The 19,026-nt window shown below is 35.4% G+C and overlaps 1 protein-coding gene across 5 annotated transcripts in view; it reads right to left on the bottom strand.

Moving 5' to 3' along the window:
- PAPLA1 (Phosphatidic Acid Phospholipase A1) overlaps positions 1 to 19,026 on the bottom strand; it is a 186,096-nt gene that overhangs the window by 18,474 nt on the left and 148,596 nt on the right. For 3 of the 5 annotated variants that reach the window (XM_085940718.1, XM_085940715.1, XM_085940717.1), the window contains exon 7: positions 9,951 to 10,106. The exons of the other annotated variants lie outside the window; for them this stretch is intronic. In XM_085940718.1, the coding sequence (XP_085796844.1) occupies positions 9,951 to 10,106 (156 nt within the window). The remainder of the gene's footprint in view (positions 1 to 9,950; positions 10,107 to 19,026) is intronic. 5 annotated transcript variants of the gene reach the window in all.

Raw genomic sequence — 19,026 nt, 5'->3', positions numbered from 1 at the left:
AGGTAGCTTCCGAACTTTTTAATTCATGCATTCAATCTTGCAACTGCAGGATAATAGATGTTTACGCGTACATTTTCTTGTTATGGCCGCGATAAAACGTACTGTCAGCAGTAAATACATGCACATGTAAACGGGGTATTACGTTCCTTAAACCATAAAGCCACAAGACCATTACTACATATTTGATAAATCTAAAATTGTGTTACTCTGAAAGTGTTCTTTTTGGACTTATAACACACTGGCTCTCAGGTACGGATTGATATACAATAAACCAAAATCATGCAAAGCCATAAGTATTTTTAGCTTCATTCTCCAAAAGCAAATTGAACCACGCCAAAATTATGTTACAAACCTACAAACTTATCTGAAGAATGGGATGGGGGAGCCACTGTCGAAAACTACCCAATCGAGACTCGTAACTGGACAAAATCTGACATTCAAGTTCGTAGCTCCATTTTTGGCCATTCTACAGATAAGTTTGTAGGTCTGTACATACATATTATGTATATATTATTATCTGGAATTTGGTCAATTTATAACAGAAATTTCACGATACTATAGTTTGAACATTTTATTTCAGTATGTAAACTATCCAATATCATTAATTTGGATTGTCCAAACGAAAGAACTCTTAAAACGGGTAAAGGACAATTCGGCGACTGGACACCAGGACAACTGGACGAGAGACATCTTGGCACATGAATGAATAATGCGAGAAGAAATAAAACTATGACACTTCTTCAACCGGCAAATTATCAATGGTGTGCCTTCACATGATTATATGTAAATTGTATGTATTACATTTCACTGAGCGTGTGAGCTGTCTTACCGGAAAGAGACAACTGTATAGCATTGAGATCAAAAAATGACACATTGTTCGTGGAGCATTGCCGACAATAAACCAATTTCATTAGATTGATTATTTAACTTGTATTCCGTTGGTTTTTATTACGTATTTTTAAGAGTTTTATTTAATCTCAATACTATACAGCCAAATATCTCACTGCATACATGCAAATTTCCGGACACGCCTTACACAAACCTGCTCTATAATATTTATAAATTGCATAATGTATTTCTATAAACTTTCAGTAGCGCTCAGATGTCCACTTGTTCAGTTGTCCTGTCGTCCAGTTGGATACGCCGAGTAGTCACATGACATACAAAACTTAGTAAAACTGTTTACCCATCTCGGAATTATCAATTTTTTACTTATTATAAATTGATCAAAATCCAAATATTTTACAGCTGTTTCGAATTATAAAAAAAATATATTTACTTAGGTACATCAATATTAACGGTAAAAAAAGATATTTTACGCTGTGAGCATGCGACAACTGCTTATCGGTGTAACAGATGCAGACCAGATAATTGTCGCAGGGAGTCTCCATATTCCTTGCAGCTTGTGGTCTGTTACACCCAGTGGTGAAAGGTGGAGGTAGGCTGTTAAGATCTACCATAAATAGTCAGTGACGTCCCTAGACAAAATGCCACCCCTAGGCAGTGCCAAAATGCCGCCACATTTTTATTTTTTATCGTCCTTTCATGACTCCAATATCTAAGAAATGTGTTATATGGATACATTACTAACAAGGTATACCTATACCACTAAATCTAATTTAAATGCCATCTCTGCTTTAATAGATAATATTGCGAGTCTACGGTTTCAGATGGGTACACTTAAAAATACTTCTGACAACTTCCAAACCACGCGATTGAATGGCAAACATATCTGGATAAATTTAAAAATAGGTATGCACGTGCCATTGCTGTTCACCAAGAACGTGATGTCCAAGGGCAACAGAAGTAAACTAGATATCGCGAACCCGACAAAAAGTCCTGTTAAAACTTTTATAATAGGTTCCTACCTACCTAATTAATACATTTTGTTTCCAACCAGTGAGCTGAATTTTTTAATGGAAAGATAATTCCGTTATTACTAAGTTTATGTGGCTATTTTTATATTATATACCTAATGATTCTCCTCGATTTGCCGCCCTTTGGGTAACTGCCGCCCCCAAGCGACGGTCAATCTGCCTACCCCCACGGGACGTCACTGTAAATAGTGCACACTAAGCTTTGTCAGTCATACGTTTTTGTTTTCATTGAACTAAGACTACAATTTACAGATGGTGTTGGTTAGTTTTTAAAATTCAATTAAAACCTGCCAAATCAATCCAAAATAGTTTTGGTATATTTTTGGCGACTATGTTACGTCACTGTTCCGGCAGAACACACTAACTGGAGAATACCAGTTTTGAGTAATTTGACTTTGAAGTTGTTAAAATGTTTGAAATGGTCTATCATGTGAATTTATTAAGTAAACGTAAAAAGGATGACTTTAAAATAAAGACTGTTTATTTATTAAAAAGGTTTCCAGACGGTAAAGTTTGAAATAAGGAACATTTTGGTTAACTCAATATGTCATTTTTTCGAATTAGTGTCTTCTGGCAGAACAGTGACGATGTACATAATGAAAATCTTTTTAATACCCATACCGCCCACCATGAAAACTGGAACGCCCACTAGTGGGCGGTAGGGACCAGGTTGACTACCCCTGAGACCATAGAGCAAATATAATTTAGATATAAGTCCGTTTTAAAAGAAATTGTATTTTTTTTATTGAATCACTCTGTAAATATACTCATATTTAAAAAAAATATTGGGGATGCATTCATGCAGCAGTGAATTGAGTGTTAAGTAACTAGATAAGAATCTATACATTACTTATGTACTAGATTATTTTTTGATTATGAAAAATTTTTTTTTTTTCTTATAATAAGAAGCGGATCTATATTCAAATAACCAAATTGATAACCTATCAGTCATGACCCCCACATCCTGAAGCGGGCCCCTAGGCAATGATGTTTGGCGGGCCCTCCAACCTATCGCTAATGCGTCAGTTACATTGAACTACTTGACGAGCTGTTTGTTGGCGAATTTAAAAGCGGGCGATTCAGCTACTGCGATTGTGATGATGACACACAAAACTTTCCATTCGCTGACAAGCCAACAAGCTAGTGACTATTTTGACAGAACGTAGTTTGTGTTTTACCGGGAGGTCGCTACTACGCTCTATTGCGCAGACGCCGGCGTGTAGCGTGTAAAGTTGACTGGCTTTCAACTTTTCTCGGTAGATTGTTTACAATCTGCTTGTTAGCTTGTTCGATGATGATACTGGACGACTTTACAGTCAGATTGTAAATTCGCCAACAAGCAGCTCGTAAAGTAGCTCAATGTCATTGACGCATAAGGTTCTGGGCGGTGTATTGTTCTACAGTAGTGTTACCTCAAATGGTATTCCGTGAAACTCCAGGTTTCATGTTTTTTTTAGTATTCTTAAATAAATCTATTTCAATTGTCGGCACTTTAATTATGAAATATCATTATGAAGCACTGATCGCGACTCTCTTTTGTGATAGCCAAGTAACATGCGACCATCGCCATATTAGATGAATAGTCGTTTGTTAATTAGGAAACACGCTAAATTTATTATAAAATTAAAATCCACTTGTGCAATGCAGGCGACTTTTTGAAGTTATACTTCTTTAGGCGCGTTTGGAAAATCAGGTCAGACTGTATTTTTGGCGTGTGACAAAAAACGCACTCGATTGAATTCGAATCACCGATTGTTCGGTTATCAGCCGAACGCACTACCTTTACGCCACAGTATGATACTGCAATCGTGACGATTACACAGTAGAATATTATAGTTTAGAATTGTTCCGTTGTCTAGGCAGCGAATTTATTATTGTCGGCCATTTGCAATTCCTTACGCAAACAAACTATTAAACGTCGGATTGAAAGTTGGTACTTTAAAAATAAAAACAACGAGAAACCATTATATAATTTAGTAATATAAGTTAAAGTGTATAGAAATAAACCAACGGCGCTTCAATAAGCGGCCCGTTTTCTTACGTGTGTAATTTAACAAGATAATTAAGAGCTATTCGAAGAATCTAGGTTATCACAAGTTTTGTTTTTGTTTTGTTACGCCAAAGAAGTATAACTTCTAACGCGTGTAGAAAAGTATACACACCATTGTTTTTTTATTAATAGAGCAAATTTGTGGTGTGCCGGGTCGCATTTCAGACCCGGCCCCCAGGCTAGAGCCCTGTCAGCCCTCCACTTGTGGGGGCCATGCTGTCGGTATCTTCGGACTAAATTTGAATATAAATTGAATTTCCACAAATTAAATTGCCTACCAACATTTCAAAGTAATCTAGAATTATTAATATCTAACTAAATACAGTGTTAGAAACAAATATTTATAATAATTAAATAACAGTACCCATTTCAATTTTTCACTTCACTTACAACACCAGAAACATAAATATTATTGTAGGCAATTAATTGAAAGCTTTTATATACAATTTTTTATTAATAATTGTAAACATATGTGAATATACAGGATGTCTGGCACTTAGTCATAAAAAAGATTCCAATATTTTTTATGAATAAAAATTTTTACTGCACTTTTAAAATATTATCACACATGGTTGCAATGCTATGATGCAGTGGCGAAGGGTGGAGGTAGGCTGTTAAGATCTGACATAAACTGTGCGAATTGATAGCACAAATCGCAGATGGTGTTCGTTAGTTTTTTTTAAATCCACGTTACCCAATGACATATTAAATGGACGACTCACTTCATACCCGGCGCGCACGAGAAATTGTGCATGAAAGTCATTCACAGATGTATAGGTAGATGTCACGTGACCATTGACGTATCCGTTTCCATTATGCGATACAAGCTTCGAGAATTTATAGTAATATAACCTTTATTGTAATGGCGTATTAGTGTCATGACTCATTGCATTAGAAACAGATTCTCGGTTACTTACGACTTCTCGGAGATTAGACGCAAGTGAGCCTAGCGAATCACAGGCGACTGACTGTCCAATGGTTCCTGTCATTCAATTGCATTGAATAAACATTCATCAATATCTTAAAATGGCATTTTATAAATAATAAATAATACTAACACATGCAAAGTGATATCCCATCTTTCTTGGAGTGTTTAGTAGTTTTTTTTACAATTTTTAACTAGGCACATTGGCATTTTGTAACACAATAATAACGGTGGAGTCGAAACCTGTATTTTGTATGGGCAGACCCAGCGGTGTCGCCAGACCGCTTGCAAGCAGAATGTTCATTTGAGCGTAGGATACCGATATTAAAATATGAATTTCGCCATCCGGCAGACCCGACACAAAGTGAGTGTCATTTTATTTTCTAGATGCTTCGTCCATATTAATGTCATTGACGTTACCCCTGTGTAAGCCAAACTATAATAGATACAAAATATTTTATGGATAGATGAATATTTATTGACTGTTATCCATTATGGCTTGGTTTACGCAGGGTTTATTTATTTTTTTAAAAACTATCTACATATTGTAGTCTTAGTTCAATGAAAACAAATACGTATGACTGACAAAGTATATTGTGCAGTATTTATGTCGGATCTAAACAGCCTACATCCACCCTTCGCCACAGCTATAATGACGGTGTTTTTTTGCGAGGATTGGTTGTAAGCCGTCACTGTCCCAGTTCTAAGTTGTTGTAAGGGCGATTTTTAGTTTTGGGTTGATCAAGTTCGAATATAGAATATCTTATAATATGACACACATTAATATTGTTGACTGTCAATTCGTGATCGAAAGACATTAAATGTTTAATCTAAATAATTTAATGACGATCAGATCAGGACCGGTTTCGTATTAAATTTTTTTTTTTTTTTGTGATTTTACCGAGGCTTTGACTGCGACTCGCTGTCATATCGCCTCTTCTCTTCTAGAAGGGGATCCGTCGATCAGGTCCTCACTCCTATTCTGTTAAATAACTTGCCAAGCTCTTCCGTCTTACCCACCGCCAGGACACCCTTCAATTCGTCGACATTCTCATAGATATCCGCAATTCGCAGCTGTACTCTGTGAAGTTCATAATATTTAAGGCATTGTAGTGTTATAATATGTACAGTGTCCTCTAAAACATTCATCGCAGAGCTGCGATTCGCTTCTTCCCATGAGGACATCAAATCTTTTGCCCATTGTGTGCTCTGTTCTTAGCCTCAGTATTAACTTAAGCTCATTCCTCGTCAAAGGAGACTACAAACCAGGGCACCTCTCGTGGTGATGGTAGAATAGACTTACTCCATTTCCCCTTTTCTAATGATGCCCTATGGTGAAAATCTATCCACATACTTTGGCCCATTTTCTTTATAGCCTCATTCCAGTCCAGGTTTTCTGGTATCCACTGATATGGTACCCCTGAATGGCCAGCTTCCGGAATATAAATTAAATTACTTTTTATTTCATGAATAATACACGAAATCGAAAAATTCAACATTCTTTACTGAGCATACATATTTTGTAGCAACCTTAGAACCATACTTATTAGAAGAAATCCTTGACAAAAATTTGCAGGTGGATGTGGGTTCAAGTTCCATTCAAAACATAGGAATTTTTCCAATAAGAATGTATGTTTCTGAAGTTCTTACAAAATATTGTATTTTACCGCTCGAAAAAAACGCTGTCATAGTCGTACCCGAGGGGCACTAAAAGTTCGGTAGATGTACATGGCAGCGAATACTAGGGACCGAGATTAAGGGAAGCCTTCATCCAGCAGTAGATCGGCAGCAGCTGATGATATCAAAGTAATATTCTAAGTAGCTGATAACTAATGACAAACCAATGAGTCACGTCCCCCTTACAACAATTTATAAAATGGCTGACGACTGCTGTGAAAAGGACGGGAGAGAAAAACATCACATACACCCGCGCCCTTAGATACGGTTAGTTTACTGTTGACATAGGCTGTACATACATAAAAAAGCTCACTGTATTATTGATTATACAGTTACATCAGTAGCGAAGGGTGGAGGTAGGCTGTGAAGATCTGTCATAAATAATGCACATTAAACTTTGTTATGTAGTCATACGTATTTATTTTTACAGGTGGTGTTGGATAGTTTTAAAAATCCGTTAAACCCTGCCTAAACCAAACCATAATAGTTTTGGTATACTTTGGGCGATACGACAAAATTGTGCACACTTTTTCATTCATACTTATTTGTTTTCGTTGGATAAAGAATACATATTACACATAATTGTTGATTCATTTTATTTTTAATTCATTAAGCCCTGCCTAAACCAAACTAAAAAATATTATTCTATCTATATAATATCCAAAGTTATGTATGATTGATGACGAGTATTTTTTGACTACTATCTATTATGGCTTGGTTTCGCAAGGTTTAACACAATCACTGCGTACCTTTTAATGAATTTTTAATTACCACATTTAAATAACATGCAAATTGCATCTAATGGCCGTTCAACTGGGACACAGCAACCGTGTCGTCCGCGTCGAACGAGTTAATTGAATTGAATTTTAAAAACTAACCAACACCATCTGTAAAGATTGTAGTCTTATTTCAATGAAAACAAATAATTTGTATGGTTGACAAAGTTTAGTTTGCACTATTTACGTTGAATCTCAAGAGCCTATCTTCACTGTAATATATTATATTTGTCTTGATTTATCCATCTATCTATCTGTCAGTAATGCATTGGAGGAGACACCTGTAAATGTGTCGGAGAGAGCGAGCAGGGAATCGTTTATTTTAATCGGATCGTGAAAGAAAACAAATGATAGGAGGATGCTCTCACAATACTACACGACACTTTATCGTTTTTCAGTGCGTACAGTGCAGTACTAACATATCGAAAGAATTAAATGATAATATTACAATTAATTTGTGACAGATTGATGGAAAGGTATAATATTCAGTATATGGTATCAGATAAAAAAACGATTTTGAAAATTATATATCTCTATAAGAATATCGACTGCTCAATCTGCAAACCGTCTAACTCCATTTTGGCAAATAGTTCAGGAAGGAGAAAAAACTTAATAATTTAACTATCGAGCAGAATTTAATAATTCCAAAAATGCACTAGGATTTTTTTTTATTACAAATAAGCTGCACTATGAATTAATAAACTATTTTAGCTTCCCTTTTATATAGAAAGAAAATTGGTACGGTTTGGTTATGAGGAATACCGCGGAAAACACAATTTGAAAATAGCCGATATACTGGATTATTTGTTAGGTTAAGCCAGCGATACTCAACCTGCGGCCCTTTAAGCTTTTATGTGCGGCCCGAAACACATTTATTATCAGGGATTTCGTATATCTTGAGATTTGTTTCGACTTTGATGCACAGATAGTGACACCCGAAGAGGATTGTCATTATGGTCCACATCAGATCTGGTATAAGAGTGTTGCTATTGCACACGATTAATTTAAAAAACACGCAAAATTTTTAAAATCTCAAAAATGTTTTGTAAAAAAGGGGGGGTTTCATGATTTTTTTCATCACATCAGTAGTGATGCGACCCGCGTTACTTTACAAATATATGTATGTGGCCCGAATAAAAAAAAAGGTTGAGTATCATTGGGTTAACCTAACCAAATCTAACCTAACCTAACCCAAACTAACAAATAATCCAGTATATCGGGTATTTTCAAAATGTGTTTTCCGCTGTATTCCTCATAACCAAACTGTACCAGAAAATTTATATAAAGAGCGTAGTTGTTCCATTTATGATATTGGAAATTTGGCACCTGCGACTGTTTTGTTTGGAGAATGATAACGCATTTATTTATCGTGTCCGGAAACTTGTATATATGCAATTCGCCGTATCACACTTCACCGTGAAATTTTGTATCGGAAATATATGGCCGTATATTAAAATGAATCTAAATAAAACATGGTTCTTGTCGGTTTAAACTTTACAGGAAGCCATCGGCAAATAAATTTTGAAAATAGCCGATATACTGTGTTATTTGTTAGGTTAGGTTAGGTTGTCATTCTTTTAATTTTGCCAAATTCAGCTATGAAAATTGAATTAATGTTAATATTGAATCTAATAGAATTGGAGACCGTATAGCAGGGTTGGCAAACTTTTTTGCGTACGCGTGCCAACATTTCCCTAAAAATATTTTAGCCGCGGGCCGCAGATTGGTCAATTTTTCGCAGTCGGCTGGTTTTTTTAGGGAAATGTTTTCGTTCGCGTGCCGTGCAAATTCATCTCACGTGCAATAGGTTCGCCACCCCTGCCGTATAGTATACAGTAATCTCTTTCTGATAAGAAAGCACACGGTGAACTGTGCCACGGTGAAATGTTTTACGTACAATTTACATGTAACCTTTAATTATAGGTTTAGGAGTTTGAAATTTTGTGTGAGTATAGAAAACATACTTGAATACGTGTATTAAATAAAGCTCTAAGTACCAAAAAGTAGTATTGCCTGTAATTACAAAATACCGAGTCATTGCAGTAAAATTTCATGAAGCAGACCTTTTGAAAAATGTAGTTTTACAGTGTGAAGCAATCACGGCAGCTTCTATAATTTTAGGTATTAAGAACTCGCAAGTGTCAACACACCATCGTCAGCTATTTAATATTGAATGCCGTTAACCACTGCAGTGCTACTTACACCATTATAAATAAAACACGCCAACGGACTTACAACGTCGACAGGTTTAATTATTTTGCTGTATTTTTTTGACTTGCTTGAGGCACTTAGACTATAGTTGAAGTGATTGGCGTTGGTATGTAGAACATTTTTCTATAAAAATGTAAGTTTTTATTATTTTGGTACTTAGCGCCTTAATTAATACACGTATTCACTTTATAACAAAATGCCATCAAAATCTCATTTTTTAGTCAAAAGTTCAGTTGGCTGGTTTGTACATTAAGCAGTCGATATGCTCGATTGAAATTAATTATGACATTTCGGGAATGGATAAATGAAACTTTTTAATTTATGTTGTGGAACTAAGCCGCATTCAAGAATGTAATAATATCGTAACGTCTGTCCGAGTTGTGCATTGTCCATAACGGTCATATTTATCCGATAAAAAAAAAATGATATCTGACTTCCGCTTCTCTCTGCTCCCTAAGTTTCTTCTTGGGTTCGCCGACTCCATGGATTATGAACAGCAGGTGGTCCACCTTCGACGACGCCGGGATCCCGTCCTCGAACTTGAACTCGTCCAAGCCGCGCTTCACCTGCCTCCCGCTGGTCAGAAACGGCTGCATCAGCCCGCCCGACGTGGCAATATTAAAAAATGATAAGTGAACGGGGACCACAAACCGATTTGTTGGCGCGGCTATCCCCCATTGATTATGTCTGAGGATGCTTTCATTTAGTGGTAGATTGGTGTAATAACACATCATATAAACAGGGTGTCTGGAACTTGACTCAATTAATATGAATATGCTATTATTAAAATGTAAGTAAATAAAATTACTGAGTTGTATATAGTGTACCTAATTTAGTATATAATAAAAACATAATAACACCAGTGACGAAGGGTGGAGGTAGGCTGTTAAAATAGTGCACACTAAACTTTGTCAGTCATACTTATATATTATTATGTTTACAAAGAATATAATTTGCGGATGATACTGGTTAGTTTTTAATATTCAATTAAGCCCTGTCTAAACCAAACTATAACGATTTAGATATGCTATGGGCGATTCGACAAAAATAGTGCCCACTTTTTCAGTGATACTTATTTGTTTTCGTTGAATTAAGAATACATATTATTACAGATGGTGTTGGTTAGTTTTTTTAAATTCATTAAGCCCTGCCTAAACCAAACCATAATTGATAAAAAATATTCTTGTATCTATAAAATAATATCTAAATCTAAATTTTATAGATAAACAAATATTTTTTGACTATTATCTTCTCTAGCTTGGATTAGGCAGAGTTTAATTGAATTAAAAAAAATGAACTGTGTAATATTATGTATACTTAATCCAACAAGTATGAATGAAAAACTGTGCACAATATTTTATCTTATCGCCCACAATACACCGAAACTATTATGACTTGGTTTAGGCAGGGTTTAAGGGGGGACATGCTCGTCGAAGGTCAAAATTGAGTTTTTATTGTATTTTCTAACCATGATCCTGGACACTCCTTAAACGTTGTAGATAATCTATTTATATAATTTTGAAGCCTTATTATCCTTTATAGTTATTTTAAACATTTGATGACTGCATGAAGTATTTTTGTTACATAAAATAGTATTCTTTTAAACCTCTCGCTCTAATGTTTTAGAATATAGTCATATTTCGGTACAGAACTGTGCAGTGGTGTTAAGATTTTTTACATTTATTAATTTTTAATCGCATTTATAAAACCATTAGTATAATTTATTACGAGATAATTTTTGTAAAATATTCACGATAAAAAATTATTTTGATAATCTCTGTGATCCCAAATTTGACAAGAATTAGGCATTTTATTATTCAAAAAATCGGCAAGATTAACACATTTAAAGATGATTCTAAAGATATTTATTATAAGCTATGTCTTTGACCATTCAAGTGTGATAAAAATCTTATGAATAATGATTGCTTTATAATAATTATTGACCTAAGAAGAAGGTAGTGTTTTTTTGAAATACGCCATTTCTTTTGTCATTCCCTAGTGGTTAAGCTACAACATACGGCCGTAGCCATAAAATGACAAACTATAATTAAAGTAGGGAGTAAAATTATGTTAACGCGCGTGTTTGAACATGTACCTAACCGAATTTTTTTTTATTTTTTTTTAAACGGTACATGTTCAAACACGCGCGTCAATATCATTTTACTCCCTACTTCAATTATAGTTTGTCAATTTATGGCTACGGCCGTATGTTGTAGCTTAACCACTAGGGAATGACAAAAGAAATGGCGTATTTCAAAAAAACACTACCTTATTCTTAGGTCAATAATTATTATAAAGCAATCATTATTCATAAGATGTTTATCACACTTGAATGCTCAAAAACATAGCTTATAATGAGTATCTTTAGAATCATCTTGAAATGTGTTAATCTAGCCGATTTTTTGAATAATAAAATGCCTAATTCTTGTCAAATTTGGGATCACAGAGATTATCAATATAATTTTTTATCGTGAATATTTTACAAAAATTATCTCGTAATAAATTATGCTAATGGTTTTATAAATGCGTTTAAAAATTAATAAATGTAAAAAATCTTAACACCACTGCACAGTTATGTACCGAAATATGACTATATTCTAAAACATTAGAGCGAGAGGTTTAAAAGAATACTATTTTATGTAACAAAAATACTTCATGCAGTCATCAAATGTTTAAAATAACTATAAAGGATAATAAGGCTTCAAAATTATATAAATAGATCATCTACAACGTTTAAGGAGTGTCCAGGATCATGGTTTGAATATACAATAAAAACTCAATTTTGACCTTCGACGAGCATGTCCCCCCTTAATTGATTTATAAAAACTAACCAACACCATCTGTAAATTATAGTCTTAGTTCAATAAAAACAAATACGTATGACTAACAAAGCTTAATGTGCACTATTTATGGCGGATCTTAACAGCCTACCTCTAGCCTTTGCTACTGGTTTACATAGTGTACCATCAATATTAATATGAAAAATCTCAATTAACTGTATGTAAGTAAGTAAACATAGAAAAAATTGTCAACAGCAGGCAGCCATTTGCATTTCATCTGCAATGTATTCAGTGTTGTCAACAAGGAATTATATTTTTTTCTACAGTAGTTTCCAATTTAATATTCATAATAAATACAATGTAAATTAGTGTGATACAATTATCTCGTGTAGTTTGATCTGGGGCGTGGGTGTTTGTAATGTCGTTAGCGGATAATGGAGATTGTTATATCATGCATAAAAAAAAATGTTTATTAAATTATACACAACAGATAATAAAAATATTATATAATATGGTGTCCTCAATCCACTGCTTAAGATGAAGTCATCCCCAAACATGTCTTTTCTTAAAATAAACCAAATGAAGCATTCCCAAAATTGTTCTAATTTTCTGAAAGTAACTTAACCTAGTTTAAAAACCTAAATAGATAAAAAATAATATTAAAACACCCTAGTATGTATAAGCATTCCATTTGAGATGTGATTAACAATAACCAGGGTTAATGCTAATTAGATTTTTATGATACATGAGTAAACATACTGGACTTTACCCACAATTGTAATGCATTCTATACCCCATACGAGTGCCGAAGACTGCCTTTTATGGAAATGTTCTATTTATTATTCTTAACTGAAAAGAAACGTACACACTTGGACAGTAAAAGTATACTTGCGAAACTTAAATAAAAATAGGTAAAACAGAGTGGCGAAGGGTGGAGGTCGGCTGTTATGATCCGGCATAAATAGTGCACACTAAACTTTGTCTGTCAAACGTATTTGTTTTCGTTGAACTAAAGCGTGAATTACATTGAGCTTTTTTGATTTGATGATTACACACAAAACTTTCCATTCGCTGAGAAGCCACAAGCCAGCGACTATTTTGACAGAACGTAGTTCGTTTTTTTACCGGGAGGTTGCTACTGCGCTCTACTGCGCAGACGCAGTAGGCCCACACGCCGGCGTGTAGCGTGTAAAGTTGACCGGCTTTCAACTTTTCTCGTTAGAGTGTTTACAACCTGCTTGTGAGCTTGTTCGATGATTACACTGGGCGACTTTACAGGCAGATTATAAATTCGCCAACAAACAGCTTGTAACGAAGGTCAATGTAATTGACGCTTAAGACTACAATTTGAAGATAGTGTTGGTTAGTTTTTCAAATTCAATTAAACCAAGCCATAATAGATAATAGTAAAAAAATATTCATTTATCTATTGAAGAATATTTTTTATCTATCTATTATGGTTTGGTGAGGCAGGCTGAATTAAAATCTGTAATGGGTATTCTTAATTTAACGAAAACAAATAAGTATTTTCGGTACATATGCTATGAACGATAGACAATCAAACGTAGTAGTTAACTCAAAACACGTAAATTTGGACTTGTGGCGGTTTATTGTGCAATAGCACCTGTCCTGATCCAGATTTCCCTCTGATTAGCGATGGACAAAACATCGAGAGCGTCGACAGCTTCAAGTACCTGGGGGTACACATCACAGGAGATGGCATTTTGCAGAAAGAGCTCGCTATCCGAATGGGAATGGCTGGAGCAACATTCAACTCGATGCGAAATGTCTGGGACTCACGATTGTACTCGGTCAAAACCAAATGCCGCCTATTCGACGCTTGCATTCTGACGGTGCTGCTTTACGGTAGCGAATCATGTCACCTTACGAAGGCTCAGAGCAACCGTATACTGAGCTTCGAAAACAGTTGTTTGCGACGAATACTGGGTGTGCAGTGGTATGACTTTAGGAGCAACGAGGAGATAAGAGAACGCACCAAGCAGCCTCTCATCACGCTGAAAGTGAAGAGGCGACGTTGGACCTGGCTCGGCCACGTGCTGCGGATGCCAGAAGAGAACTTTAACGTGGCTTGCCTGTTCTTCAAGCCGACCGGATTGCGGCGACCTGGAAGGCCGCTAAATACAATCTACAGTGTGTATACGGCGGAGCTACTACTGTATACGAAGCAAGAAGACTGGCGAGCGACAGGGATTCTTAGGGGTGCCGCGTGGTGCCCATATGCTCCAGTTAAGGGGCGGATATGGCCAAAGAACAAGAAGAAGAAGGCGGTTTAGTTGTGAGGGTGCCATATATTATATAATATGTTCACACTTAGTGTCCACCATGATAAAATCGCGGGTCTCATGTTCAAATCCTGGGTCGGGCAAATTACCGTGTTGTTTTTTTCAAAATGTCTTTGGACCTAGAGCAGGAGTCTAATAGATTGAACATCAATTTAATCATGAAAACAAAAACCTTTCTATGAAAAGGCTAAGGAATATAGGATTGTAAAGCTAATTAAAAAAAAATGTTTTTACCTTTTTAAGTTCTGTAAGTATGACTGTCCGTGTGTGTATTATTTCTTTTGTTACGCATAACTTACTTCCCTCCAAAGGGCACTCTTCGACACCACCCCATACAATTTCTGGCATGCATTCAAATTTAGAATATAACTATTACAGTTAGCACCCATAAACACACGATTTATACATAATTTGATGACTATTCATTATGGTAAAAAAAAAATTATTCATACAAAAATTCAATATATGGGACTAATATAAATAAATAATATAAAATTGAGGAATTGGACAGAGAAGAGGCCTAAGTAAAATTAAGGTGTTCTGCCGAGTTTTAGAATTCTCGATTACTTCTTCACCCAAGCTTGAAGTGGTAATGAAAATATAACGTCAAATGATTTTGGATATTTTATCCTCCCTCCCCACCTCCTATTATCACAAAATATTTACACCCCGCCCCGTTTAAATTACAACACATTTTTCAACCCCCATTCGTTAAAAATAAATTTGTTGAAAATGATCGATTTCAATGTACGAGGGTGGGTCAATAATTCCTTAGAAAAAAACATTAAAACAGTTTTTATTTTTGTATTTTTTTTTTATTTCTCAACATAATCTCCTTGGAGCTCAATACACTTGGTTAGACGTTTCTCAATTTTTTTTTAAACCGTCAGAAAAATAAGTTTTCGGAAGGTCCTCAAAATAAGCATTTGTCCGATCGATGACTTCTTCATTTGAAAAAAAACGTTGTCCACTTAGCCATTTTTTTAAGTTTGGGAAAAGGAAAAAGTCACTGGGGGCTAAATCTGGCGAATACGGTGGGTGGTCGACCAATTCGAACTTCAATTCTTCAATTTTAGCCATTGATCGTAAACATGTGTGAACACGGGCATTGTCCTGATGAAAGAGGATTTTTTTCCTGTTTAAATGAGGCCGTTTTTCTTCAATTTTGTTTTTTAGCTGGTCCAATAAAGATGCATAATAATCCCCTGTTATTGTTTTTCCTTTTTCCAAATAGTCAACGAAAATAATTCCACGTGCATCCCAAAATACAGTAGCCATAACCTTACCAGCTGATTTTACGGTTTTCGCCTTCTTTGGACATGGTTCGCCTTTCGCAATCCACTGCTTTGACTGTTCTTTCGTCTCGGGAGTATAGTGGTGTATCCATGTTTCATCTACAGTCACAAAGCGACGAAAAAATTCATCCGGATTGCGTTGCATGAGCGACAACAGGGCTTTAGAGGCCACCACCCTATTGCGTTTATTGTCGACTGTGAGCAAACGCGGCACCCATCTTGCAGAAATATTTTTCATGCCCAATTTGTCATGTAAAATAGAAATGACGCTACCTTTTGAGATCCCTGTAACCTCTATTATCTCACTCAACTTTAATCTTCGGTCACTTAACACCATATCGTGGATTTTATTGATCATTTCTGGTGTAGTCACCTCTACAGGACGTCCTGAGCGTGGTTCATCCTTTGTTGATGTACGACCACGTTTAAATTCATTTAACCAGTTATAAATAGTTGCAAGTGAAGGAGCAGATGTGCCGTGAACTAAATCCAACTCATTTTTTATTTCCTTTGCTGTTAACCCTTTTATATTAAAATGTTTAATAACAGCTCTAAACTCAATTTTCTCCATTTTCCATTTTTCCATATTCCACAAGCAAATTTTTTTTTTAAATGTACGAGAAACACACAACAACCCGACCAATCTGATTGAAACTTCGCAGCATACTGAATCGGTAGTGCCGCTGCATGAAAACAAACCGCTTACAGTACTAGTCGCGCCACCTGTCGGCTTTTCTAAGGACTTATTGACCCACCCTCGTACTTAACAGAATATTTTATTATCAAAACTTTTTATTTTGTTAGTTTTGTGATGACACATCATATTATATAAGACTCCTTCCCCCTACAAGGGCGAACACTCCCTTAGGAGCTGTTTCGACTTCGGCACACACCCATTTATGTGTGAAAAAGGATTCGAACAACGAAATTACTTTATACCTATAACATGTTTTGAGCATTTTATTCCAAACAATTGGATTCCACTCCATCCAGCGCTCGAAATGGACCAGAACGCACCGGAGCGTAGCTCCTGTTCGTGAAATCTCAGAGATAAACTATTAAAACTAATAAAATAAACTATTTTATCTTTTTAAAATTTGTAACGCCGACAACACTATGTCCTAATCTTGCATGACGTAATTTTAATGATTGCTATTATTATTATTTGACCGTCTGAGCTTTGCGTATATAACAAACAAATCCAATACACTTATTTTTATAAAATACATTAAACAATTAGATACACATGTCAATATTTTCAAAAAATTATCAAGTGCTCCGGTTCGTAATTTTTTTGAATTCGGGCGTTGACTCCATCACATTCTATACACAGGACTGCTATTTGAGGCTATTGAGGGTAGTTTAGCATATTTATGTATTGAGGTATACTTTTACAGAGGTTACAATTAATAGGTGCTATGTTTTGACAGCACCTCTCTTAGCTGTGTTAACTTTTAGAGCAAGATAGACAGTTTTGACAGTTTAGACAGCTAACTCATTATAACAATTATAATACTAAATACATAAACATGATAACCTACCCTCGATAGCCACCAATAGCGGGCGATAGCAGTCTTGTGTACCTATAAAATAGATGCGCATGATGTACTATGTGAAATAACTATCATTACTATTTTCATAGTAGCATAAGTATGTAATTTGAATGACTTGACTTTTCCTCCTCCTTTTCCGGCTTAAGCATTGGACTATAACGCCGTGGGTCCCAGGTTCGAATCCTGGGTCTGGCAAGTACACATATTATTTTTAATTTGTGTCTGTCAGGGTATGGACCTAATAGGTTGAGCAAGTGGCTGACATCCATTTCTCGTAAAAAAAACAAAATCTGTTAATACAAACTTCTACTCTGTGGAGGCCCATAATATGATCCTATTAAGATCGGACATGGTCGAAAAAAAAAATAAAACTACGAGAACAAGACCTCAATTACAGAATATTAAAAATAAGTTTTGATCTCGATTTATGGTGCTCTCAGCACCTCAATTCGATTTAACGACTGCAGACGTCTCTAATAGTCAATATATAAACATACTGCTCGTAGTTTGTATTAATTAAAACATTAAAACGAGCTTTTCTTAAAATCATAATTTAGTATATACACCTCTTATCCACCCAATTCCTCAATAAACATATTTACAATATGTAGACAAATAACACTAGTTGAAAAAACGGTTAAAGAACGTTGATTTAAAAGTCGAATAATTAATAATGGCGTCTTGCAAATAAATCACACAGATGGCAGTGCTGTCCAAGTTAATGTTGGATTGTAATTGGTATTAGAGATATCTAGTAACGTAATCACAAAAGTCATGCATATTGAATATTGGATCGGTTAAAGGAAACTACAGGTGGGGTACACCTGTACAATCGCTGAGATCTTCGAGTAATTTAAGTTAGATATCGTTAATCTTGAGGACGCGAACCTTTACTGTTATAATGTGCAATGGGTTAAATGGTCATCGTAAGGTTTATGAAGAAGTACCAGTAGCCATACACTGTGTGTTGTCTCCAGAGTAAGGGACGACGTCAAGAGAAGCTTTAGGGGGAGAGACATGCCAGCAGAGGCACCTAGCGGAAAAATACGAAGCTTGCAATTTGAGACATTTTTTTGATAATCAACAATTTCAACTGTATTAATTAATAAATATGTATCTGACAACATTAAAAACATTTTTGAAGTTATACTTCTATTGGCGGGTTTGGGAAATCAGATCAGAGTGTATTTTTGGCGTGTGACATGTAACACATAATTTATTTTTTCACACGAAAAAAAACGCACTCGATTGGATTCTAACCACCGATTGTTCGGTTATCAGCCGAACGCACTATGCTATGGTAATGCAATTGTGACGATTATACAGTATAATATTATAGTTTAGAATTGTTCCGTTGCCTAGGCAGCGAATTTATTATTGTCGGCCATTTTCAATTCCTTATGTAAATAAACAATTAAATGTCAGAGTGACGGTTGATACTTTAAAAATAAAAACAACGAAAAACCATTATATAAGTGTATAGAAATAAACCAACGGCGTTCCAATAAGCGGTCCTTTTTATTGAGTGTGTAATTTAACAAGATAATTAAGAGCTAGTCAAAGAATCTGGTTTATCACA

This window comes from Rhyacophila brunnea, unplaced genomic scaffold (assembly GCF_057557595.1).
Source record: "Rhyacophila brunnea isolate RB1 unplaced genomic scaffold, BYU_Rbru_1.0 scaffold_13, whole genome shotgun sequence".
Classification (NCBI taxonomy): Eukaryota; Metazoa; Arthropoda; class Insecta; order Trichoptera; family Rhyacophilidae; genus Rhyacophila; species Rhyacophila brunnea.
This window is presented reverse-complemented; position numbering and strand designations above follow the sequence as displayed.